The following is an 18,716-nucleotide window of genomic DNA, read 5'->3' on the forward strand; positions in this document are numbered from 1 at the left end:
AAATTCTCCTCATGGTGCCTTGACATCCACCAAACCCAGCTCTTGTTTCGCAGAATCTCATTTTCTTACAGCACCAAAGTTTGTCCTAACTTTCTTGACGTCTCTTCCATTTCCATTGCCTTCCCCATCACTATCATCATTCTTTTTGTTCTTCTTCCCAGCTCCATTGCCCGTCCTCGAGGCCGATGTGGCGCTCGTAGGTGTGGCATGATTTGAGGCACCGTCGCCCTTTGCAAAACTTGTACTCAGCGGGGTAGGGGCCATCGCTGCCATAGGCGTAGATTGTGCCGTATTACTGGGAGAATCCTGTTTGTAGTATTAGCATCGTGGAATAGCATCTCCCATACGCCCCACCAAAATCCAAAATATCGTCCACCAAGACGCAAGGGAAGAACATACATCACCACCCCTGAAAGTAACACTACTCCTCGTAAACACTCTTCCACCCTCTCCATCTCCAAGGCCTCTGCCCCTCCTTCCTCCACCTCCTACACCCACATTCTTCGTGTAGTTCTCGAATCCCACAATAATATTCCCAGCTGGCGTATCTTCTAAATATTCAGTCTCTTTATTAAGTATAGTTTCCTCAGTCGTGGCAAGAGACCGCTCGAGCTGCCGTTTCTTGTGGAGGAGGTCTTTGAGGTGTAGGCGCGTTCGTTCGTAGAAGGGTTGTCCGGGAATATCTGCTGCTGCTGTAGGAGCAGATGCGGGCGGAAGTTGAGGAGGAATGTTTTCTGTCATGTTTTGCAGTTGGCAGATTTGAGAGACCAGATGTGTTGCGGTAAATGCAGATGTGAACGGTAAGAAGTATAGGCGCCTATAGGTATTTGGGGAGACGCGACGGTACTGTACGTATAATCTGGGCTGACATGGGGGTGTTCCTTATCGTTATCGCCGAACGCATTCCTGAATTTCAATATGTCAAGCTCTCATGCTCTCCAACTTCACATTATTGCTCGCACTTGAATTTAGAACGGATGATGTTTTAAGATAGATAGTTTTATATCAAAGCAAACAATTTTAGTATACACATAGAATAGGCTAAGTCTCATAGTCTTGAAATATTTGAGGTGAAGTCTCAGAGCCTCTGGAACAATTGATTCTATTGAATCCAAAAGTAACTAGTAATACTTGTTGAATACTGTTTAAGCTAATTGTGTTTTGATAAACTAGCTATCTACCAAGGTAGCAATGTATCCACGTCATTAAATGTTTTTCGATCAAATTCACAGGTTCTTCGAATGGGTTAGCTAGAGCCTTTCAAGGGATCAATACTTGATGTCCTCATCTTCTTGATTTTTTCTCTGAGTAGTCTTTCTCGTAGTAGGCTTGCTTGTATTCGAGGTTTGATTTTCTGCCGCCAGGAGAATTGTCAGCTTGCCTCCATGTATTACTTTCGAGCTCATAAACGACGCCATAAAGAAAAGTGTCTCTGTACTGTTATGAAGCGCTACCAACCTCGTCGGCCTTGCTATCTTGTAAGCCTCGCATAGGAGAGCCTGGTTGATTCGATTCCTCGGTATCGGCTCTACCAGCATTCTTAATTACGGGTGAGGATACCGGAGAGGAATCTCTTCGCTTCCTACCAGCTGACGTGTAGCGTTCTACTGACCGACGGCGTTTACGATCTCTTCCATCTCGGCTGATGCTTCTAGTTGAACTACGACGGCGGCGTGGGCGAGGAGTTATGCTTCGGCTGTAGCTTCGAGTTAGCCGACGTTCGTCACGTTCACCACCCTTACGAGCTCGAGTCTCTGTATTATCGTCTGGTGTAGATGTCTCTCTGGCCCGCTCCCTACTACGAGATCGAGCGGGGCTGGGCGAGCGGGAAACAGAAGCTGGCCGAGATTTGGATCGAGTAACAGATCTGGTCTTCGATATGGATCTTGATCTCGAGACAGAGCTTGAGTTCCTTCTACGTCTTCTGGGTGGAGGTGATCGACTGCTTGAATCTGATGGCGACCTTCTTCTTTTACCAGGCCGTGGTGAGCGAGAAACTGAGCTGACCACAGATGGTGATCTTCGACGTCGATTCCCTCGGTCAGGACTTCTGGCCCCCCTATGTGCACCTCGTCCTCGGTAAGAATTGCGTCTAATCGGTGACCTTGATCGGCTTACAGATCTTCTTCTGCGAGGAGGCGTCCGCGACGTAGACTGCGATCTATAACGACGTCTGGGAGGGGATCGGGAGCGGGATTCTGACGCTTCACGTTTCGGTGGAGGAGATACGCTTTCCGAAGGCCTTCTTCGCTGGTCTCTCATATCTCTCCTTGGTTCACCCCGACCACGTGGAACATACGTATCTGCTTCTCGTAATGGAGGTGCTCTGTAAGACCGTTCCCTTGAGTCGCGCCTGCGAGGTGACCTTGAATGACGGGGACCTCTACGATCAAAATCTCTTCCTGGCCTCCGATCGAATTCCCTATTTCTATCATCTCCACGTCCTCCTCGACCCCCACGCCAGCTATCTCCTCCACGCCCTGGGCCACCACGGCCGCGGTCTCCTCGTTCTCTCTGTCTAATAGCATTGATGTCACGCTCCCGATTTTGTTCGTCATCACGGCGCTTTCGAGCTTGTTCTGCGAGTTTCTCGGATTCAATCTGGAGTTGTTATTAGACGTAGTGTTCGACAGATCCAGAAGTAGGCTAATACCTTTTCCTGAATAATTTCCAGCTTCTTTGCCTCTAAAAGTTCTTTCGGTACGCCCTGTGGACTGCTTTGTGCGCTTAAGCATAGCTTCCATAATTCTTTACAGAAGCTGGCGGTGTCTTTATCGAGGAAACCCGTGAGTTGAATTTGTATCTTTTTAATGTCCGGCTCGAACAAGTCAGCTTGGCGTGTTGGGAAGCAAGAATGTTACACTTACGAAGCGTTTCTCTTCAATGAGGTTATAAATCATCTCAATGACCACATCATCTTCGTTGCCAAGTATATCGGATATCCTGCTTGCAATCCATCTGTAAAGCGATCAGTTTCTGGCTCTCCTCATCTGCTGACCAAGGAAGCATACTTCTTAACAACTTCCGTTCTCACTTTCTGCATATCAACCTTCTGATTGAATTCTACAGGGAATTTGGTCGACTTTTGGATTTTGGCGTCCACGGAGGTTGCCATGATTACTGATATTGTCCACAACCTGTGCGACTAAGGGGTGGTGGTAAGAGAATGTGATGTGATGTAAGTATCGCAAGTCATGAAGCTCTGACCAGTCCATCCGATAAAAACATCTCGGCTGAATCAGTGAGTTACATCCGAGCCGGGACATAGTCGGAGCCTCCGGACCGAGAATCATCGTCTCGAATCAACGCAGCCAACGACTTGAGACTTTCAGCCTATACAACCCGTTTCTCGTTATCTAACGTGGCAGCGAAGTATCCTGTTCGGACACGAGAGATGTAGACAAGTAAGGTAAAACGACAATGTGTACGTATTGCCGCTCCAATAATCATCCGCAACCTTTGCTGAGTGGCATCTTCGATATACAGGATGGATGTGTTCGCTGGGTATTTATAGTGCCTATAGGTATTTAGCTAGAAAGCACAGGAGTTTCGATGTTGAAGACTATCTCAGGTACGTAGGTATCTACGTGGGACCTGTCATAGCGATAGGATAGTAGCCAGGAGGGTACGATATATTTCAGTTATGATATCTATGAAGGGTAGGCGCGATCCGGTCGAGAACCTAGGTAAACGCTCTGCTCATCACTTGTGACTCAATAAAGATGTAGCCCTTTTCAAACACATTAGATCCCCCTTTTGGACTTCTTAAGTCATCCATTCGTTTCGTATCTATTTTCTCTCTGACAGGGTTCGCGATGGGAATTATCAATTGGTCTCATCGCAAGCCTATTTCTGTTCCTACCTCATCCGTCCAAAAACCTCCTACTACTATCTTGAAGGCCGCTTCAGTTGACAGCTTTGCTGCCCAAATTGACACCGCAACTCCAAACTCAACACCGAACAGATCATCCGAGGGAGAGCAGCCTTTCTTGCACCTCGTCGAATCGCCTCGCCTAGGTGCGGTTGATTCTTTGCGTAAAGCACTGGGTGGGGGCATCCAGAGTGGCATTCCGTCGACCCGCAAAGAAAATCCAGACACCTCCATTTCTACGACCGAGGACGGACTTTCCAGGATTGAGGAAGAAGAGAGCCTGTCTAGCCAAACTCGAGACTCTGTCATTGTTCAAAACCCTTCCTGTCTCGACTTCCCGCTGACTCCTCTCTCCTTAGCGGTTGATGCTTCCGCAGATGGCATTCGTACCAAAGATCCTTCTAGTCCAACAACACCATTGGATTTCGCCCGATATGGATACATCAGCAGAGAGTCTTTTGTCACATCAGTCCTTCCTCTGTTACAGTCGGCTCCGGATTCTCCAATTGGTGGCCGTGAAGCTGCAGTCTTGAGCCATAGAGAGGTCGAACACCATCCGCAACCAATCTCCCACGCCAGCACAGTTGCGTTGCATAATAACCTGGAACGCTACGAACCACCACGGATCGAAGTATCTTCTCCAAAAATTAGCATATCAGGCTATGAGAAGGCAAGCCGTAAGGCGCTGAGGTCATGCTCTAACTTATCTGACCCCCTAAGTGTGGAACAGAGCTCAGATTCTGACTCGCTTAAAACACAAACCATAGCAGCTGTTACTCATTCCCCTCGACAAAATCTGAATCGCCTTAATGATGGAAATTCTTCTGATGGACCCGCGAACGATGATGATGATCCCTGTGGACTGGAGGCAATAAAGAGGTCTCGCAAAGCTGTCGAGAAGAGCCCGGCCACGGAAATTCCACCTGAGCACGAGATAAAAGCAACTTCGGATAGTACAAAAGATGGTGCTCTCAACGATAGCACTGCTCCTGGAAACATCAAGCATGCTCTGGCGGTGGGCCAAGCAGGTGAAATACAAGCTACACATGAGGTTATCGAAGTGCCAGCTGCACAAGCACCGTCCAACTCAAAAAACGCTCCTTCATCCCCAATAAGAACCGAGGTCGCTAGGTCCGTTGGGATTCCTAACAAGTCAGCTGCTCCACGGCTAGTCGACATCGAAGCAGTTCCTTTTCCATCCTCTATGCCTCCAGAGCTGGGGATACCAATCGATGGCACGGGTATACCAAGCATCCCTACTGTCCCCAACAAAATGAAAAAGAGAAAAGGAGCGTCGGTGAACAAAGGGGTTCGAAAAGCGAGAAAGGCTTTGCTGAGAAGACCGATCCTGAGCGTGGTAGTTGGTAGGAAACTAGCTAAGCCTACTCGGGATTTGTTGAAGTTGGCAGTGACAGATTCCTTTATTGTGCCCGAAGCCACCAGTGTTATAACTGGATAGCCTAGAGATTATTGCAGGAACCTGACTAGGCCTTCGGACAATATGTTAAATGTTCTCCGCACAGCCGGAAGGCAACTAGATGGTATCGTGTAGCAACCAATCGAAAGACAGCAGTGGTCTCGAGCTTACCAAAACAGTGAACTGCACAGGGAGTTGAGCTAGGTCCTTCTGAGCAGAGTATCATTTCAAATTAACATCGCTGTTGGAAACCAGTGTGATAATTGTCATTTCAAGGCGTAGTGCACTTAGTTCCCAGAAGTCCATATGCGCAGTGAAGCCCCTATTAATCGGTCAGAGACGTGAGTTTTTATTACATTGTTGCATGTCTATCATCGACACCTGAAACCTGAGCCAAAGGGTATATATAACCGTCACTCTCTGTTTTCAACGCCTGTTATTCCCAATACCCAGTGCCCGCCGGCTTTTGATTGCCCATCAACTCCCTAGACCCCAAACCCAGTGCCCATTTTCCATTACAATTAGCAATTATCAGTAATACACCCATTACAACAAAGTTAACAATGAACCCAGTAATGATGATTATTTATACAATCCTCCGAACCAGAAGGTGTTGAACTAGGAACGAGGGGTGGAAGGAGCCTTTTGTGCCGATTCGGCGGTGGCTTTATCGACTCTCTCCTTCGCTCGTGCGAGTCCGGTGTCGCCCATCTGTTTGAACTTTCCGCGCATTTCGTAGAGCTCAAGAAGCTTCTTAGCACGGTTCATATCTTCGTCTTGCTATATGAAGTATTAGTAGCTGGCTCAAGATTTCAGAAGTCAAAGACTCGGGGAAGCTTACAGGCTCATTGTTGGAGGTAGGTGTCGCCGCACCACTGCTTGGAAGAGAGGAGAAGCTAGATCCCATTCTCGGCAAACCAATTGGAATCGGGCTCCTTGTGCCATTGTTGTAACTTGGCGACTTTGTTGTGAGTCTGCGACGTCCGAGTTTATCGAACTGAGCTGGTTCTGGAAGCCAGCCCTTAGATCTACGTCGTTGATGCGTCTCAGGCGCCTGCTTGTTGGCGCCTACCAAAGCCGAGGCAGCGGCAGGATCCTGAGAAGATGAGGAGTGAGGTTGGTTCGTAGAGGGTGTATTTTGAGGAGCGGAAGTGGGAGGAGGAGAGGAAGCCCGAGAAGTAGGCCCGACGGAAGAGTAAGAGGAGGTGGAAGATAAGGGGGGTCGACGAACTGTGTTCTGGAGACTCGAGAGATCTGCAAGGACCTGAGCCATCTGAAGAGCCTCCATCTTTGCAATCACGTCGCGGGTGGAGAGCTTGCGTGTCTGAGAGTGTGCGTGGTTGTGGGGTGCAGTAGTTGCAATTCCCGGCGATGCTTCCCCTGGTGGTGGACTGGACTGGTTGCGTTGCAGCGTTGCAGCGTTGCAGCAGGATTGTGGAGAAGGACAGAGAGCTTGCAGAGAAAGAAGTTATTCTGAGAAGACCGAGGGGAAATATGGGAAGTAGAAAGGCGGTCTGGAAGTAGCTTGTACCGCGACGTGGACGAATTTGGTTCTAGAGCGTGTGTCTCGTGAGGAGTCGAAAACTCACTTGCAGATTGGCGATCTAATATGACGCTATTGCCGAGATGCGTGGACGGAACCAAGCCGCTAAACTAGGCTTCCAGCCACAGCGAGGCTGACAGAATCTGGGTAACCCGACCCCGATCTGACAGGGGACACTTGCCTAGTCAATAAGCCGAAAAGCCGGTGCCGGAATCACATTTGAGCGCCGACAACTGTGGTATGGCATTTGTCCACCTTTGTCCACCCACCTTGTATATACAGTCAATTGGCTATATAACTCTTACCCCGCAACCTTTTCGCTGCCTTCTATCATGTCTCTCATATTTCGCCGGGGAATTGCTTCAATGGCCTCTTTAAAGAAAGCGTCGAAGGTTGTGTGCATTGGCAGGAACTATGCGTACGTCCCTAGCTCCTTGGAGCTACAGCTCTGCAAACAAACAGGTACAATGCTAATCGAGTCAATTGCAGCGACCATGTCACAGAATTGAACAATGTGCGGCCAAAGCAGCCCTTTTTCTTTCTCAAGCCGGCGTCTTCAATCCTCGCTCCTGGCGACGGGCCGGTGATAAGGCCCAAGGGTGTTGACTTGCATTATGAAATTGAGCTAGCCTTAATTCTTGGAAAGCAAGTCAAGAACCTCGACGCTTCGGATGAAAAGGGTGCTCTGGATGCAATTGAGAGTACGTAAAATTGTCCTACTATTTGACCGCAGCGGCTAATCCATATTTCAGGCTACGCTCTCAGTATTGACATGACTGCACGGAATGCCCAGAACGAAGCGAAGAAGAAGGGTCTTCCCTGGGACATTGCAAAGGGCTTCGATACCTTCCTTCCAATTAGCGAAATCATTCCGAAATCCTCGATTCCAGATCCTCATAACGTCGATATATACCTCAAGGTGAACGGTGAAACGAAGCAGTCGGATTCTACCAACTTGATGCTGTTCCAAATCCCGAGAATACTGAGCGATATTTCCAAGGTCATGACACTGGAAAAGGGTGATATCGTGATTACTGGCACACCAAAGGGTGTTGGGCCAGTCGTGCCAGGAGATGTCATGACGGCCGGTTTGAAGGTCAACGGAAAGGAGCTGCCAGAGTCCAAGATTGAGGTGGCTGTCGAGGAGTCGACAAGTACATACGAGTTCGCAGAAACGTAAAACAGTTGGACACAGTAAATATTACAATTAGATACCCGTATTAATCCTACAATTTGGATGTGCTCTCTCCAATCCCACTTGCGCTGCTCGAATTTGCTTAATGCTGTCCTGATGCCCGTTGATATCGTCTCTACGATATCTTCCTTATTCCAAGTTTGGATCTTTTATTTCCCCAGGCAGTGGTGCGCTCTCGGCCATCGTTCCGCACTTGCTGCACTTCCTCCTCTGTTCGCTTTCCTTGAACCCGTTTACTGCCTCCTTGATTTGACTTCCTAAGTCGGTACAATGGAAAGCAGCCTCGTCCACTACCTCTCCGCAACTCTTACAATACCACCTCAACCGATCCAAACTTCCCTCTGGTCTGGGTTGCTCTAGCACAATCCCGACAGTATTTGCAAAGCGAACCGGATTGTGCGGGGTATTCGGTGGTAGGAGGAACATGTCGCCTTCTCGAATGACAATGTCGCGGAAATTCGGCTTAGAGGAAGTGTGATCTTCGACGACTTTGAGAATCATTGCGCCTTTGTGTTGGAAAAAGTACTCCGCGGTTTCATTAATGTGATAGTCAGTTCGCGCATTTGGACCGCCCACAATCTATTCAAACGTGAGATTGGATCGAAAGAAAGAACGGGATATTTACCATCACAGTAACATGCTCATTGTAAACGCAATAATTATTGATTGGTGGTTTCAACAAGTGGGAGTTTTCCTCAAGCCTATGGACCAGTCAGTACTCTTTTCCATATCTCTTCATCACAAAGCTTACCACTTGGGCAGATTTAACGGACTTCCAAGCATTTTGATTGATCTCTTGTTTTATTGATGAGTCTTGAAGAGAATCAGCCACTCGAGTATGGGTCATGATATAATAGCTATTTGCCCCACCAACCCCTCTATTTCCAAGCAGGGTCTTGCTTATCTCCGATGGGCCCCTTTTCCGACCTCGCTTCTTTCTTGTCCGTCTCGAGACATCAATCAAAGGGACGCCTTTCTTCCCCATTTGTATTTGCGACAACTTCCACCTATACACTCAGTCGTGTATCATACCAACCACGGGACCCATAATTTGGTGATCAACCAGCGATTCGGGTGGCAATTCATGAAGTTAACCTACTTTCTCTCCTGTATAGTGGTGGACAAGGCATGTTGGCTTCGCACTGCAAGAGATTGCTTGTGGAATGAAGCCTTTGACGAAGCCCGTACATATCCAACTCCCATTGTTTGATGCACCGCAGATTTCCTTTGTTCTCTCACGCAAACTCCATATGTTGAGAACGATGCCGAAGTCTAGAACTTATGGCTGTGTCATGAGTGTGACATGGTCAGAAAATCCTAAACCGATCGTACAAGTCGACAAACTTTCGGGACTTATATGAGTGGCGTTAAATAACTTCTAGAATATTTCTGCGTTCGTTGCATCAGAATTCCTCACTTTTTTTCCCTTTGTTGCAAATCGCCGAATTCGCTCATCCTAGAATTAGATGCTACTCGACAACATCATGGCCACCATCTTCTTTGTTCTCTCGGGATTCCTAGAAATACTTAGGCCTTATATTTACTATCTTGATTTGCCTCACAGTGAGCTTTCTCTTGCATGATCCATTTTCCCTGGTGTTGATCTTGCGAGGTTTTCATCATGGTGAACTCCGGCTTGAGGCTGCCATATGTCAAGCATCACAATCACTCTACTTCCTCTCTAGAAAGACATAAATTAGACGAGCTTTCAATCCCTTCAAGGGCCAAGCTTCCTGTCTTTTTGGTTGGAGAGCACACCGCAAGTCTCTTCCCTCCATTCGAATTCGACCTGGCTCAACAAGACAATAGAGAAGAGAACATCAATAGAAGTCGCTCGAGGACTGGCAGTCTTACTTCGCATATTTACGATGACCTTCCTCTCTCACCCATCTGTGGTACTGTTCCTAACACATTTGTTTACGACGACCACCCTTTGGTATCTCCCCGGCCACCATTAGGCTCAAGCATGAAAACGTGGCCTCAGATGAACCGGGGGGATGTACCACTCACCCAGTCAATGGAGGCTTCCCAGCAATATATGAGAGTCTCGGCTATGTCAGAAAGATTGCTGCCTTTGCACTATGAACAGCTACAGCAGAGCTCTGCGTTCTCCGATAGCTCAAGCGAATACAGTCAAAAGAGCCCGCTATCTGATCCCAATAACCGAAGTAGCTGGACAAGTCTGAGGGGTAAGAGCTGGCTAGATTATCGTACGAATCCCGCAGAAGGAGGTCAGCTATCGCCTACATCACAGCCAGCGGTATTCAGCTCATACCAGCAATATCCAGAAACAAACATGACTAGTGCAAGCAGTGATAGATTAGAACCACGAAAACCACGAGCAATTCAACCTCCTCGTCCTGCACCACCGGAGGTCAGATCCTCGGAACAGATCACGAGTGTATATGACATGTTGAATACTAGGCCATCTGACTTCGGAATAGAACAACGAGCCCAGCCATCTCACGAAGTAGAACCAGTTGCAGATCGCACACAGTCAAAATCACCGACCTCTCTAGAAACAGTCAATTCGTCCAAGCAATATCAACAGCTCACAATAGGAACAAAACCGAGTACAAAGCGCTCTAAAGTTCACTTCAGTCCTACAATTCAAAAAAGAGCAAATTCTCTTCTAGAAGGAGCGCGGGAATCTTTTGCTCGAGGTGTCGATGAGATATCCTCTCCGGTAACATCCAGAGGCAGCCAGACGTTTTTCCACAGTCCTACCTCTTCCGACTATCAAGGCTCTCCGACGCCAACAGCGAATACACCCCTCACGCCCTTCCCCGATTTTCATTCTACATCTCAACCTCATTTCTTCCCATCCACAGATCCGATCCCTGAGAGTTCCGAAGCAGAGGACAAACCGTCGGCACTTGTCTCGCCAAAGGTTCCCAAGTACCGCAAATTCGGTTGGAGCACAGGGAAACACCCACTTAAAAGTCCTCATCCCGACTATAACGGCACTTCAAAGACTATGAGTTATGGCACGGCTGAAGAAGACAAGGTTGACACAGCATCAAGTAAAGATGGTGGCGTGTTGAGTATCATTGCCAATACTACGATGCGAATCGCTGGGCTGTCGTCTTCTCGCAATGAGAAGAAGAGGAAGAATAGTGGCTTAATCATCACTAATCATCAGCGCACATATCAAGGACCAGCTACACCATTCCCACTCTCCGCAAATGAATCTCAAGCCTACAGGAACATGAACACATCCCCTCCTACAGAAAATGGTGTTGCAGCGGGTATCGCCACGACATTGAGAGGTGTCGCAGGGTGGAAGACAAAAGAAGAAAGGCGAGAACGGAAGGAGAAAAAATTGCAGGCAGAGAAAGAAGAACGAAGAAGAGAAATATTAAGTCGAGGTATTAAGCTAGCAGGACAACCTACTAAGAACCTTGGACCTATGGGAATTGACGAGGTACCTTACATTACACCCGCCTCGGTACCTAAGCCACCGGTCGATACTGAAATGAGAGGAGCTCTCTACGAAAGTCCACCGAGTTCGGCAGTTACGATCAAGCCTGGCATTGCTGGTATTGGGGCGAGTAGTCCTGCAACACCTAGCAGTTTTACAAATAGGTTCGGACCAGTTGGTGGACCACTGCCTTTATCTGCCGGTGGGTTTGGCAATGGAAATGCGAGCGGAGACGTTCCAAATTACAACTATAGCCCTGGTGTTTCGCCAACTCTTGCACCAGTTCCTGATGGAACGGAATGGCTATGAGGGAAAGCTGTTGATACATGTCGTGCTATTTAGTTCTTTCAAAGAGTCATAAATTTGGTACTGAGGGGTTGATGCGACATTGTAACAATTATTTATGTATAATATAGCTGGTAAAGCGTACTTGTGGAAAATATCGTGGTGCTTACTCTTAGTGTATTTTGGCAAAGTTATGTTTGTCTCGTTATCTTTTAGCAAGTGTTTCTGCTGGTCTCCAAGTCATCTGTTGTGGTCATTATTCCAGTTTCAAGATCCGAGGCCCATCTCACCTGTGCAAGATAAATTTGTGGCTTGTTCTAATTCGATCGAAAGTCTTCAAAATTGAGTTCTATAACTATCTACGCGCTTGAGTATTGAATCTATTGATGAGAATTTGATGTACATGAAAAAGTGAAATAATGAAAACCCATTCTTGACGTCGCCCCGAAATGACAAAAGAAAAGCATGCAAACCATGTAACTATGTAAACCTGAAAGAACTGAGAACAAACCAAACCAAGCAACCCCCAACCTCCAGCCTCAGAATTCTGCCCCGATCTAAGCACCTCCAACAAAAGCATTGAAATTCACACATCCGCCCTCCAAATTCGAGGTCGCAGTAATCTCAGCCCCTTTGGCAGTAAGACCACTCTTCTTCACCGAGAAGATGGGCGTCCCAGTATGACCTCCTAATGGAACACTCCAATGATTGATTCCTTTCTTTCCCTCTTTCACCACTTCTTGCCCGTCTCCAATCTGCACCGACACTTCGCTATCTTCTTTCAACAAAGCGCTGAAGAAGATACCGTCCTCCATGACTTTACCATCGGCGACGACTGCTTGGCCTTGACTTGCGGTGTTTCCAGTCACCCCACAGGAATTGCCGGTATTAGGAGAGGTTCGGTACCAGAATTGCAATTTGTCTTTTTCGATTTGAGTGGTTCCTTTCCCGTTCTTATACTCTGAGATGTAGTAAGGAAGGAAATTACGCCACTCGTCATGAGGGTAGTCTTTGACATATTGTTTAGAGCCATCAGGAATCTCAGATTCGGAAGATGGAAGAGGACCGATGTAGTGTGCTTCACCGTAATCATTCCATGTTACAATTCTGTTTATATTTTAGATTTGGGCAGACCGAAGGGGAAAGAATGTACATACTGAACAAAATCCGGATTGACTTCAAGTGTCTGAGCCCACCTATCCGCCCAAAGATCATCGCCTCTCCAAACCCAAGGCTTCAAATCCCCAGCACCGCTGTGAAAGAACCAAGGCGAAACACCCATCATAAAACTCTTTCCCTCAAGACCATTCTTCCAGTGAAGGTCATTATCAGTCGTCATATTAGAAGCACCAGTCGGCCACATCCCCCAGGGAAAGAATCCTTCAATACTATCCTTAGCAGCTTGAACTTTCTCAAGACCCGTACCATCCCAATTCGGAACAAAAAACACATCTCCAACTGCCGATCGAATGGTCCCTCCGGGAGCCCAATCACCCATATTATCAATCCCCTGAAACGTCGAAACGAAAGGCTTGTTCTCGACTTTGAAGTAAGCGGGACTCTCCTTATACTTTTCCAATATGCCCATGACACTTTGAGAAAACTCGCCACTTGGACCTGCCGGCCACGGTTTCCCACCACCTAGATAATCGAACGCGAAAAAAAGTTTGAAATCCGAACCTGCGGCTTCTGCTGCTGAGAAGGCATTGGCGACTTGGGGAGGGATGTTGGAATCGCCAAATCCCATGTTAAGGACAAAAGCATCGATGCCGGCTTCTTTGGCAAGAGTGATGTCTTTCGTCCAGAGAGTGACATCGTGAGCCGCGGTATTTCCCATGACTATGTGAGCGAAGACTGATTTGGCGTTGATAGCTGCTGGTAGTGTTGCCAATGCCAGGGCAATAGAAAAGATGTACTGCATAATGTTGTGTTTGGTGTCCAAGCACGCAAAAACTTGACGAAAAGAAAAGAATATAAAAAGAACAAACACAATGAAAGTAAGAAGAGACTATTATCGATATAAGTTGGTATGATCTTCAAAACGTGAGACGCTCTCCCTTTATTTAAGTACTACACAAGCCACGAAACGAACGCACCATATAGATCACGTTCTCTCAACTTTTGGTTCAGGACGCAGGATAGATCTACAGGATTGTGCGAAGAGCCTTTAATGTATAAAGAAGCAGTACGTAGAATCATTTCCCCAAACTGGACGCATCTTTTCACGGTAGCATATTTGGTCGGTGGTGGTGGTGGATTGATCTACCACGAGGTACTGTAAATGACCCGCATGAACTTCCCTCGCACAGCATTGCCTACCTCAGTCGAACCTCACCTGGTTCGTGATCCTGAGCCGGATGCCAAGTCACGCGAAATATGGGCGATTCGTGAATCCTATGGGTTCGGTGTAGCACAAAGCCATTTCTCGCTAAAGATAGACGTACGATTCTCGCAGCAACACCGTTTCGGAATACCGATCAGCTAGCGATCAATGGCATCTATTGATAGCAGTAGATGAAAAGAAAACCAATGATATTCTTTTCTGTTTCTAATGCAGAGCGAGTTAGGGTGGATCGGCTCGCTTCGGAGAACGAGTTCCTACCAAGGGGAGTAGTCTCGCTTCCTGCTGACATTATGGAACAAGCGGATTTTATCGAAAATAAGCATCAAAAAACGAAGGTGATTGACTAATCTGAGCTCGTATAAGTCGCTGCCACAAGAAGATGAGTGAGTGGAAAGGGTGCTTGGGTCTGGGAAGCTCGTTCCACTCAGCCAATATCGATCAAGGCGAAGAGATCGATGTGACCTAGGTCCATCTTATATCTGACAATCCTCCGGCAATCCTTACCTCCTATGCCTGCTTGACGTACAAAACGAGAGACTCGCACTTTGATGCCCAATTGCAAGCTCACCAAATGATCTCATCTCTTGCAAGTAATAAGATCCTATTGTTTATGCTTGAGCCGAATCTCGCTTAGCGTATTGACAATAGACCAGACTGTATTACCACACAGGACTTAAGTCATTGCTTCGGCCATCGCAATCCATTTCGGGTTTAATGAAGTCCTTGATAGTCACCATTGATTCGTAAAGATGGCACTTGCCACTTCAGCTCATGTCCATATTTCAAATAACCAGCTCAATATTTGAATTACAGTCACGAAAGGCACAAGTGCATCTGAATTTAGAGCCCCCTGCTTAATCTTCTCCTAAGTGTGCTATTCGTTAACCATAATATCTAGTTGCAATAATCATATCCGAGTATCTTCGACTCGCCCTGACACTAATATTTCATACCTCTTCTGTTTCGTCCCCAAAGAACTTTAAAGTTGCAGCCTGAACGTTGCCACCTCGAATGGTCTCAAGGTAATGTCGATCTTGCCGTCTGATATCGATATTTCGTCTTCGTCATCCTCCAGTATATTGGTCTTGTAGACCTTCTTGACGTTCAAGGTAGTTTCAATCGTACCTTTGCTTGTACCTCCCAAACTGTCATAAATTCGTAGGACAACGCTTTTACCCTTTCGTTTGGGAAGCTCGCCGCGAGAGACATCTTCATCGTCCTCTCCTCGTTTAATTGTGTCGAGAATCAATGAGGGATTTCCAATAAGCTTGATTGGATTGCTGAAAGTCGCTGGGGTGATGGGCGTTGTGGATTGAGCAAGCTTTAGAGGATTGTTGAAGTTGTATGCCGTCCTAACGGTTGTAGGTCCAAGATCACCAGTATGTGGAAGAATAGCCCATCGGATGTGGTGGCGTCCCATATCTGCATGCGCATCTGGCGCTTTTGGTGCACGAAGAAGAGAAAGGCGCATCAGATTGCCGCAAGTAGCAAAACCATATTTGCTATCATTCAGAATTGATACACCGTACCCATGCTCCGAAAGATCGGCAAACTTGTGGCAGCATACCTCAAATTTGGCCATATCCCAACTAAGTCTGTCAGTAAGATTTTGCTTCTTCAAGAAATTTTACTTACGTTGTATTGTAGTGAGTTGGTCTCCGAACAACACCATATTGGGTCTCATATGAAGCTTCGGTATTTCTGACATCCACTGGGAACTCCACCTTCAAGAACTTCATACTCTCTTGCCACTCTACCTCGCTGTGCATCTCAACATACGACTGTTGGCCCTTGAATGCTGCCGAGAGACTTATGTATGTCTTGATCCAACTTTTATCGCTAATTTTCGTTTCAGTTACAACGCTTACTTGATGAGCATCGGCTTGGAATATTTTGGTCGTTCCAGGGGACAGTTCTTTTCTTGAGTCTAAGTGGTACACTTCGACATCCCACGCTTGCCAGTACAATGGCTTGTCGTCAAATATCACCAGCTGGTTAGCTTTGCCCCCTTTGGCAACGACCTCTCTCTCTGCTTTCCGATCGTACAAAGAGCTTATGTAACCATCCTCGACCGATACACGGAGTTGGTCGTTTTGAAGAACGAAAACCCCCTTCCTGACTTCTTCGACGGTAACCTCGGGCGTCTCTGTAATCTTGAATGTTTTGATGTTGAGCAAGTTTCCTTCTCCACAGGCAACGCCAGCCCTGTTCTCACCGATACTGATGATCTCCCGGCGATGCCAAGGCATTGTGTTCAGGGCCAGAAGATTATCCCCTGAAGTAGGACTCACATCTTGAACCCCTAGAACGCTTTGTAGATCCTTGAAAATCTTCTCCCCTGTCTTGAACACTTTTGCGTAGAGCTGTGAGTTATTAGCAGGCTATCAGGGAAACATTAACTCTGGATCTTACCTCATCGCTATCATCATAGCACATCTCAATAGAGCTTCCAGGAAGACAGTCGTGAAATTGGCAGAGAAGCACAGCCTCCCACATGTCGTCAATATCTTCCTTTGGATATTTATACCCGGACTTGATAGAAGCCAAGGTAGCGAGCTGTTCAATGTCATGAAGCATGATTTCGGATTTCCTGTTGTTACGTTTGTTGTTTGCTTGAGTAGTATATGTACCGCGATGCAACTCAAAGTACAACTCTCCGTACCAAGTGACAAAGTCCAGGCCTTCGGAAGCCTTCTTTTCGAGCCGATCGAAAAATTCCTCGACACCCTCCCCAAGATGGACTCGAGGTAAAAGACCAACAGTATCAGCCATTCCACGACATCGTCGGAGTTTCTCCAAATGTTCCCAAGTTGGGCCCCCACCACCATCACCCTTTCCGAAAACCAATAACGAGGTATTATCCTGGTCCATAGACTTATGCTGAGTAACAGATCTCCTCACGTCCCCAAAGTTTGCTTCAGCGGTGTACGTCTCAGACGGTGCCATATGACAAATGACTTGACTTCCATCTAGAGAAACCCAGTTGAATGTAGTATGTGGGAATTTGTTAATGTTGTTCCAGCTCAACTTTTGGGTGAAAAATCGTGTCATACCCGCTAAACGGCACAGTTGAGGAAGCTGGCTAGAATAGCCAAAAGTATCTGGGAGCCAGAATGTCCGGCACCTCTCTCCAAAGTTACTTTCAAACAGTCTCTGACCATAAACGAACTGGCGTACCAACGACTCTCCACTTGGCATATTGGTATCGTGCTCAACCCAGCTGCCGCCAACAGGTTGGAATGTTCCCTTCTTGACCTTTTCCTTGACACGGTCAAAGACATATGGATAGTACTGCTTGAGCCACTTGTACTGCTGCGCCTGCGAGCAAGTGAATCGATGTTCTGGATACCTGTCCATCAAATCGCACTGGTTAGACCAAGACCTGGCTACTTTCCTCTTAGTCTCAGCCCATGGCCAAAGCCAACATGTATCTATGTGGCAATGTCCAACACCATAAACGATAGGCTCGGTTCCGGAATCGTAGACTTTGGAAGAGCTAGAGTTCTTTCCAAGATACTCCTGTGCAATCTTTCTGCCTTTCAAGATTGAATCTTGGTTACCTAGCTCGAAAGCGTCAATAATATCATTGGCGATTTTTAGTGCTTTATGTTGCTCCCAAGAATCGGCAGGAAACTCTCGTGCCGCATCACCAATCTCCCACATATCAATATACAGATGGCGGGCTTCCACGTTTACTGCAACGATCTCCGCCTTGCTCAATTGAAAGTACTTGTTTGGGTCAGGGGGTTGGATCGAGTCCCCGCCTGGCGCATTTCCAAACATGCCGTTACAGGCCATCTCGATATATATGGTGTGCTCTTTCCCATCTCTGAACTTCTTTGGCAGTATCCATTCCGTCCTCTCCCCGCCACCGGTCAGCCCTTGGAGCGGGTTTCCATCTTCGGTCCATACCATGCCCTCATTATTGGCGTCCCAGCGCAGTTCCAGGAGTTCTTTCTTGCACAACTCTTTGGGAACCGTAAGCTGGACCTTGAACCAATGAGTCGACCAAGACGGACCGAACCAGCTGCCTACAGATGTTGATTCGAATTTGTGGCTGGTTGCTTCTTTGAAGGTTGGTCGAGTCAGGTCGGGTGCATCCCATACAGATAGCTTGACGTGAGGTTCACCAGAAGCACTCCCCTCGGTCAGCATCCTATGAGAAGAGTTAATCAAAGTACTTGTGCACTTCCATGCGTTCTCGATATGCTTACGCTCGTAGATTTTTGGTTTCATATTGGCCTCCACCAGTGAACATGCCAATCCTATCCTTGTAGATGTTGGGAATCCATTGGCCCACTGGATGAGCGGACAACTTTGGGTATGAGCTCTTGAGCTTAGCAATTTCGAATGTTTCGCCTCCCATGATTGCGGCGAATAGTGAAGTGCTAGTTTGGAGATGTTGTTGAGTTGGTAAAAGAGGAGAGAGCTACACGCAGCTCCTGCGGGTTGATGTCAAGGGCTCGACGTTCCACAAATAGCCGTGTGATGGAGTCAAAGCTCCCGTCGAATGGCGGGGGCCCCGCCAATTTTGTCTCGGCGAAGACCAACATTTCCATCTAATTGATTGTAAACTCTCGTAATGTAATCCCGGATTCAGAGGAACCCGAGAATGAGCGTGTAACAGGACAGAAAGTATT

The 18,716-nt window shown here is 47.2% G+C and overlaps 9 protein-coding genes across 9 annotated transcripts; 3 read left to right on the forward strand and 6 right to left on the reverse strand.

The window, feature by feature from the left end:
- Nucleotides 1-57: 57 nt before the first annotated feature.
- GLAREA_05392 (uncharacterized protein) lies at nucleotides 58-741 on the reverse strand (the record flags this gene model as incomplete). The annotated part of the gene is made up of 2 exons (XM_008078681.1): nucleotides 58-306; nucleotides 400-741. The coding sequence occupies 2 exons, from the start codon at nucleotides 739-741 to the stop codon at nucleotides 58-60; spliced, it is 591 nt and encodes a 196-aa protein (XP_008076872.1).
- A 968-nt stretch (nucleotides 742-1,709) lies between these two features.
- On the reverse strand, nucleotides 1,710-3,115 carry GLAREA_05393 (PWI; the record flags this gene model as incomplete). The annotated part of the gene is made up of 5 exons (XM_008078682.1): nucleotides 1,710-2,069; nucleotides 2,119-2,601; nucleotides 2,654-2,818; nucleotides 2,868-2,958; nucleotides 3,012-3,115. 5 exons carry the CDS (start codon nucleotides 3,113-3,115, stop codon nucleotides 1,710-1,712), a joined length of 1,203 nt encoding a protein of 400 aa, XP_008076873.1.
- A 700-nt stretch (nucleotides 3,116-3,815) lies between these two features.
- On the forward strand, nucleotides 3,816-5,330 carry GLAREA_05394 (uncharacterized protein; the record flags this gene model as incomplete). The annotated part of the gene is made up of 1 exon (XM_008078683.1): nucleotides 3,816-5,330. One exon carries the CDS (start codon nucleotides 3,816-3,818, stop codon nucleotides 5,328-5,330), a length of 1,515 nt encoding a protein of 504 aa, XP_008076874.1.
- A 576-nt stretch (nucleotides 5,331-5,906) lies between these two features.
- On the reverse strand, nucleotides 5,907-6,576 carry GLAREA_05395 (uncharacterized protein; the record flags this gene model as incomplete). Its single annotated transcript, XM_008078684.1, has 2 exons — nucleotides 5,907-6,068; nucleotides 6,130-6,576. The coding sequence occupies 2 exons, from the start codon at nucleotides 6,574-6,576 to the stop codon at nucleotides 5,907-5,909; spliced, it is 609 nt and encodes a 202-aa protein (XP_008076875.1).
- A 587-nt stretch (nucleotides 6,577-7,163) lies between these two features.
- Nucleotides 7,164-8,011, forward strand: GLAREA_05396 (FAH; the record flags this gene model as incomplete). Its single annotated transcript, XM_008078685.1, has 3 exons — nucleotides 7,164-7,249; nucleotides 7,321-7,532; nucleotides 7,584-8,011. The coding sequence occupies 3 exons, from the start codon at nucleotides 7,164-7,166 to the stop codon at nucleotides 8,009-8,011; spliced, it is 726 nt and encodes a 241-aa protein (XP_008076876.1).
- Nucleotides 8,012-8,155: 144 nt separating this feature from the next.
- On the reverse strand, nucleotides 8,156-8,809 carry GLAREA_05397 (RmlC-like cupin; the record flags this gene model as incomplete). The annotated part of the gene is made up of 3 exons (XM_008078686.1): nucleotides 8,156-8,605; nucleotides 8,652-8,727; nucleotides 8,778-8,809. 3 exons carry the CDS (start codon nucleotides 8,807-8,809, stop codon nucleotides 8,156-8,158), a joined length of 558 nt encoding a protein of 185 aa, XP_008076877.1.
- An 838-nt stretch (nucleotides 8,810-9,647) lies between these two features.
- GLAREA_05398 (uncharacterized protein) lies at nucleotides 9,648-11,756 on the forward strand (the record flags this gene model as incomplete). The annotated part of the gene is made up of 1 exon (XM_008078687.1): nucleotides 9,648-11,756. One exon carries the CDS (start codon nucleotides 9,648-9,650, stop codon nucleotides 11,754-11,756), a length of 2,109 nt encoding a protein of 702 aa, XP_008076878.1.
- Nucleotides 11,757-12,289: 533 nt separating this feature from the next.
- Nucleotides 12,290-13,653, reverse strand: GLAREA_05399 (glucan endo-1,3-alpha-glucosidase agn1 precursor, putative; the record flags this gene model as incomplete). Its single annotated transcript, XM_008078688.1, has 2 exons — nucleotides 12,290-12,839; nucleotides 12,890-13,653. The coding sequence occupies 2 exons, from the start codon at nucleotides 13,651-13,653 to the stop codon at nucleotides 12,290-12,292; spliced, it is 1,314 nt and encodes a 437-aa protein (XP_008076879.1).
- A 1,402-nt stretch (nucleotides 13,654-15,055) lies between these two features.
- On the reverse strand, nucleotides 15,056-18,442 carry GLAREA_05400 (Galactose mutarotase-like protein; the record flags this gene model as incomplete). The annotated part of the gene is made up of 4 exons (XM_008078689.1): nucleotides 15,056-15,665; nucleotides 15,712-16,439; nucleotides 16,489-18,232; nucleotides 18,291-18,442. The coding sequence occupies 4 exons, from the start codon at nucleotides 18,440-18,442 to the stop codon at nucleotides 15,056-15,058; spliced, it is 3,234 nt and encodes a 1,077-aa protein (XP_008076880.1).
- Between the last annotated feature and the right edge of the window lie 274 nt (nucleotides 18,443-18,716).

The sequence above is a fragment of the Glarea lozoyensis genome, assembly GCF_000409485.1.
Source record: "Glarea lozoyensis ATCC 20868 chromosome Unknown GLAREA10, whole genome shotgun sequence".
In the NCBI taxonomy this organism is placed as follows: Eukaryota; Fungi; Ascomycota; class Leotiomycetes; order Helotiales; family Helotiaceae; genus Glarea; species Glarea lozoyensis.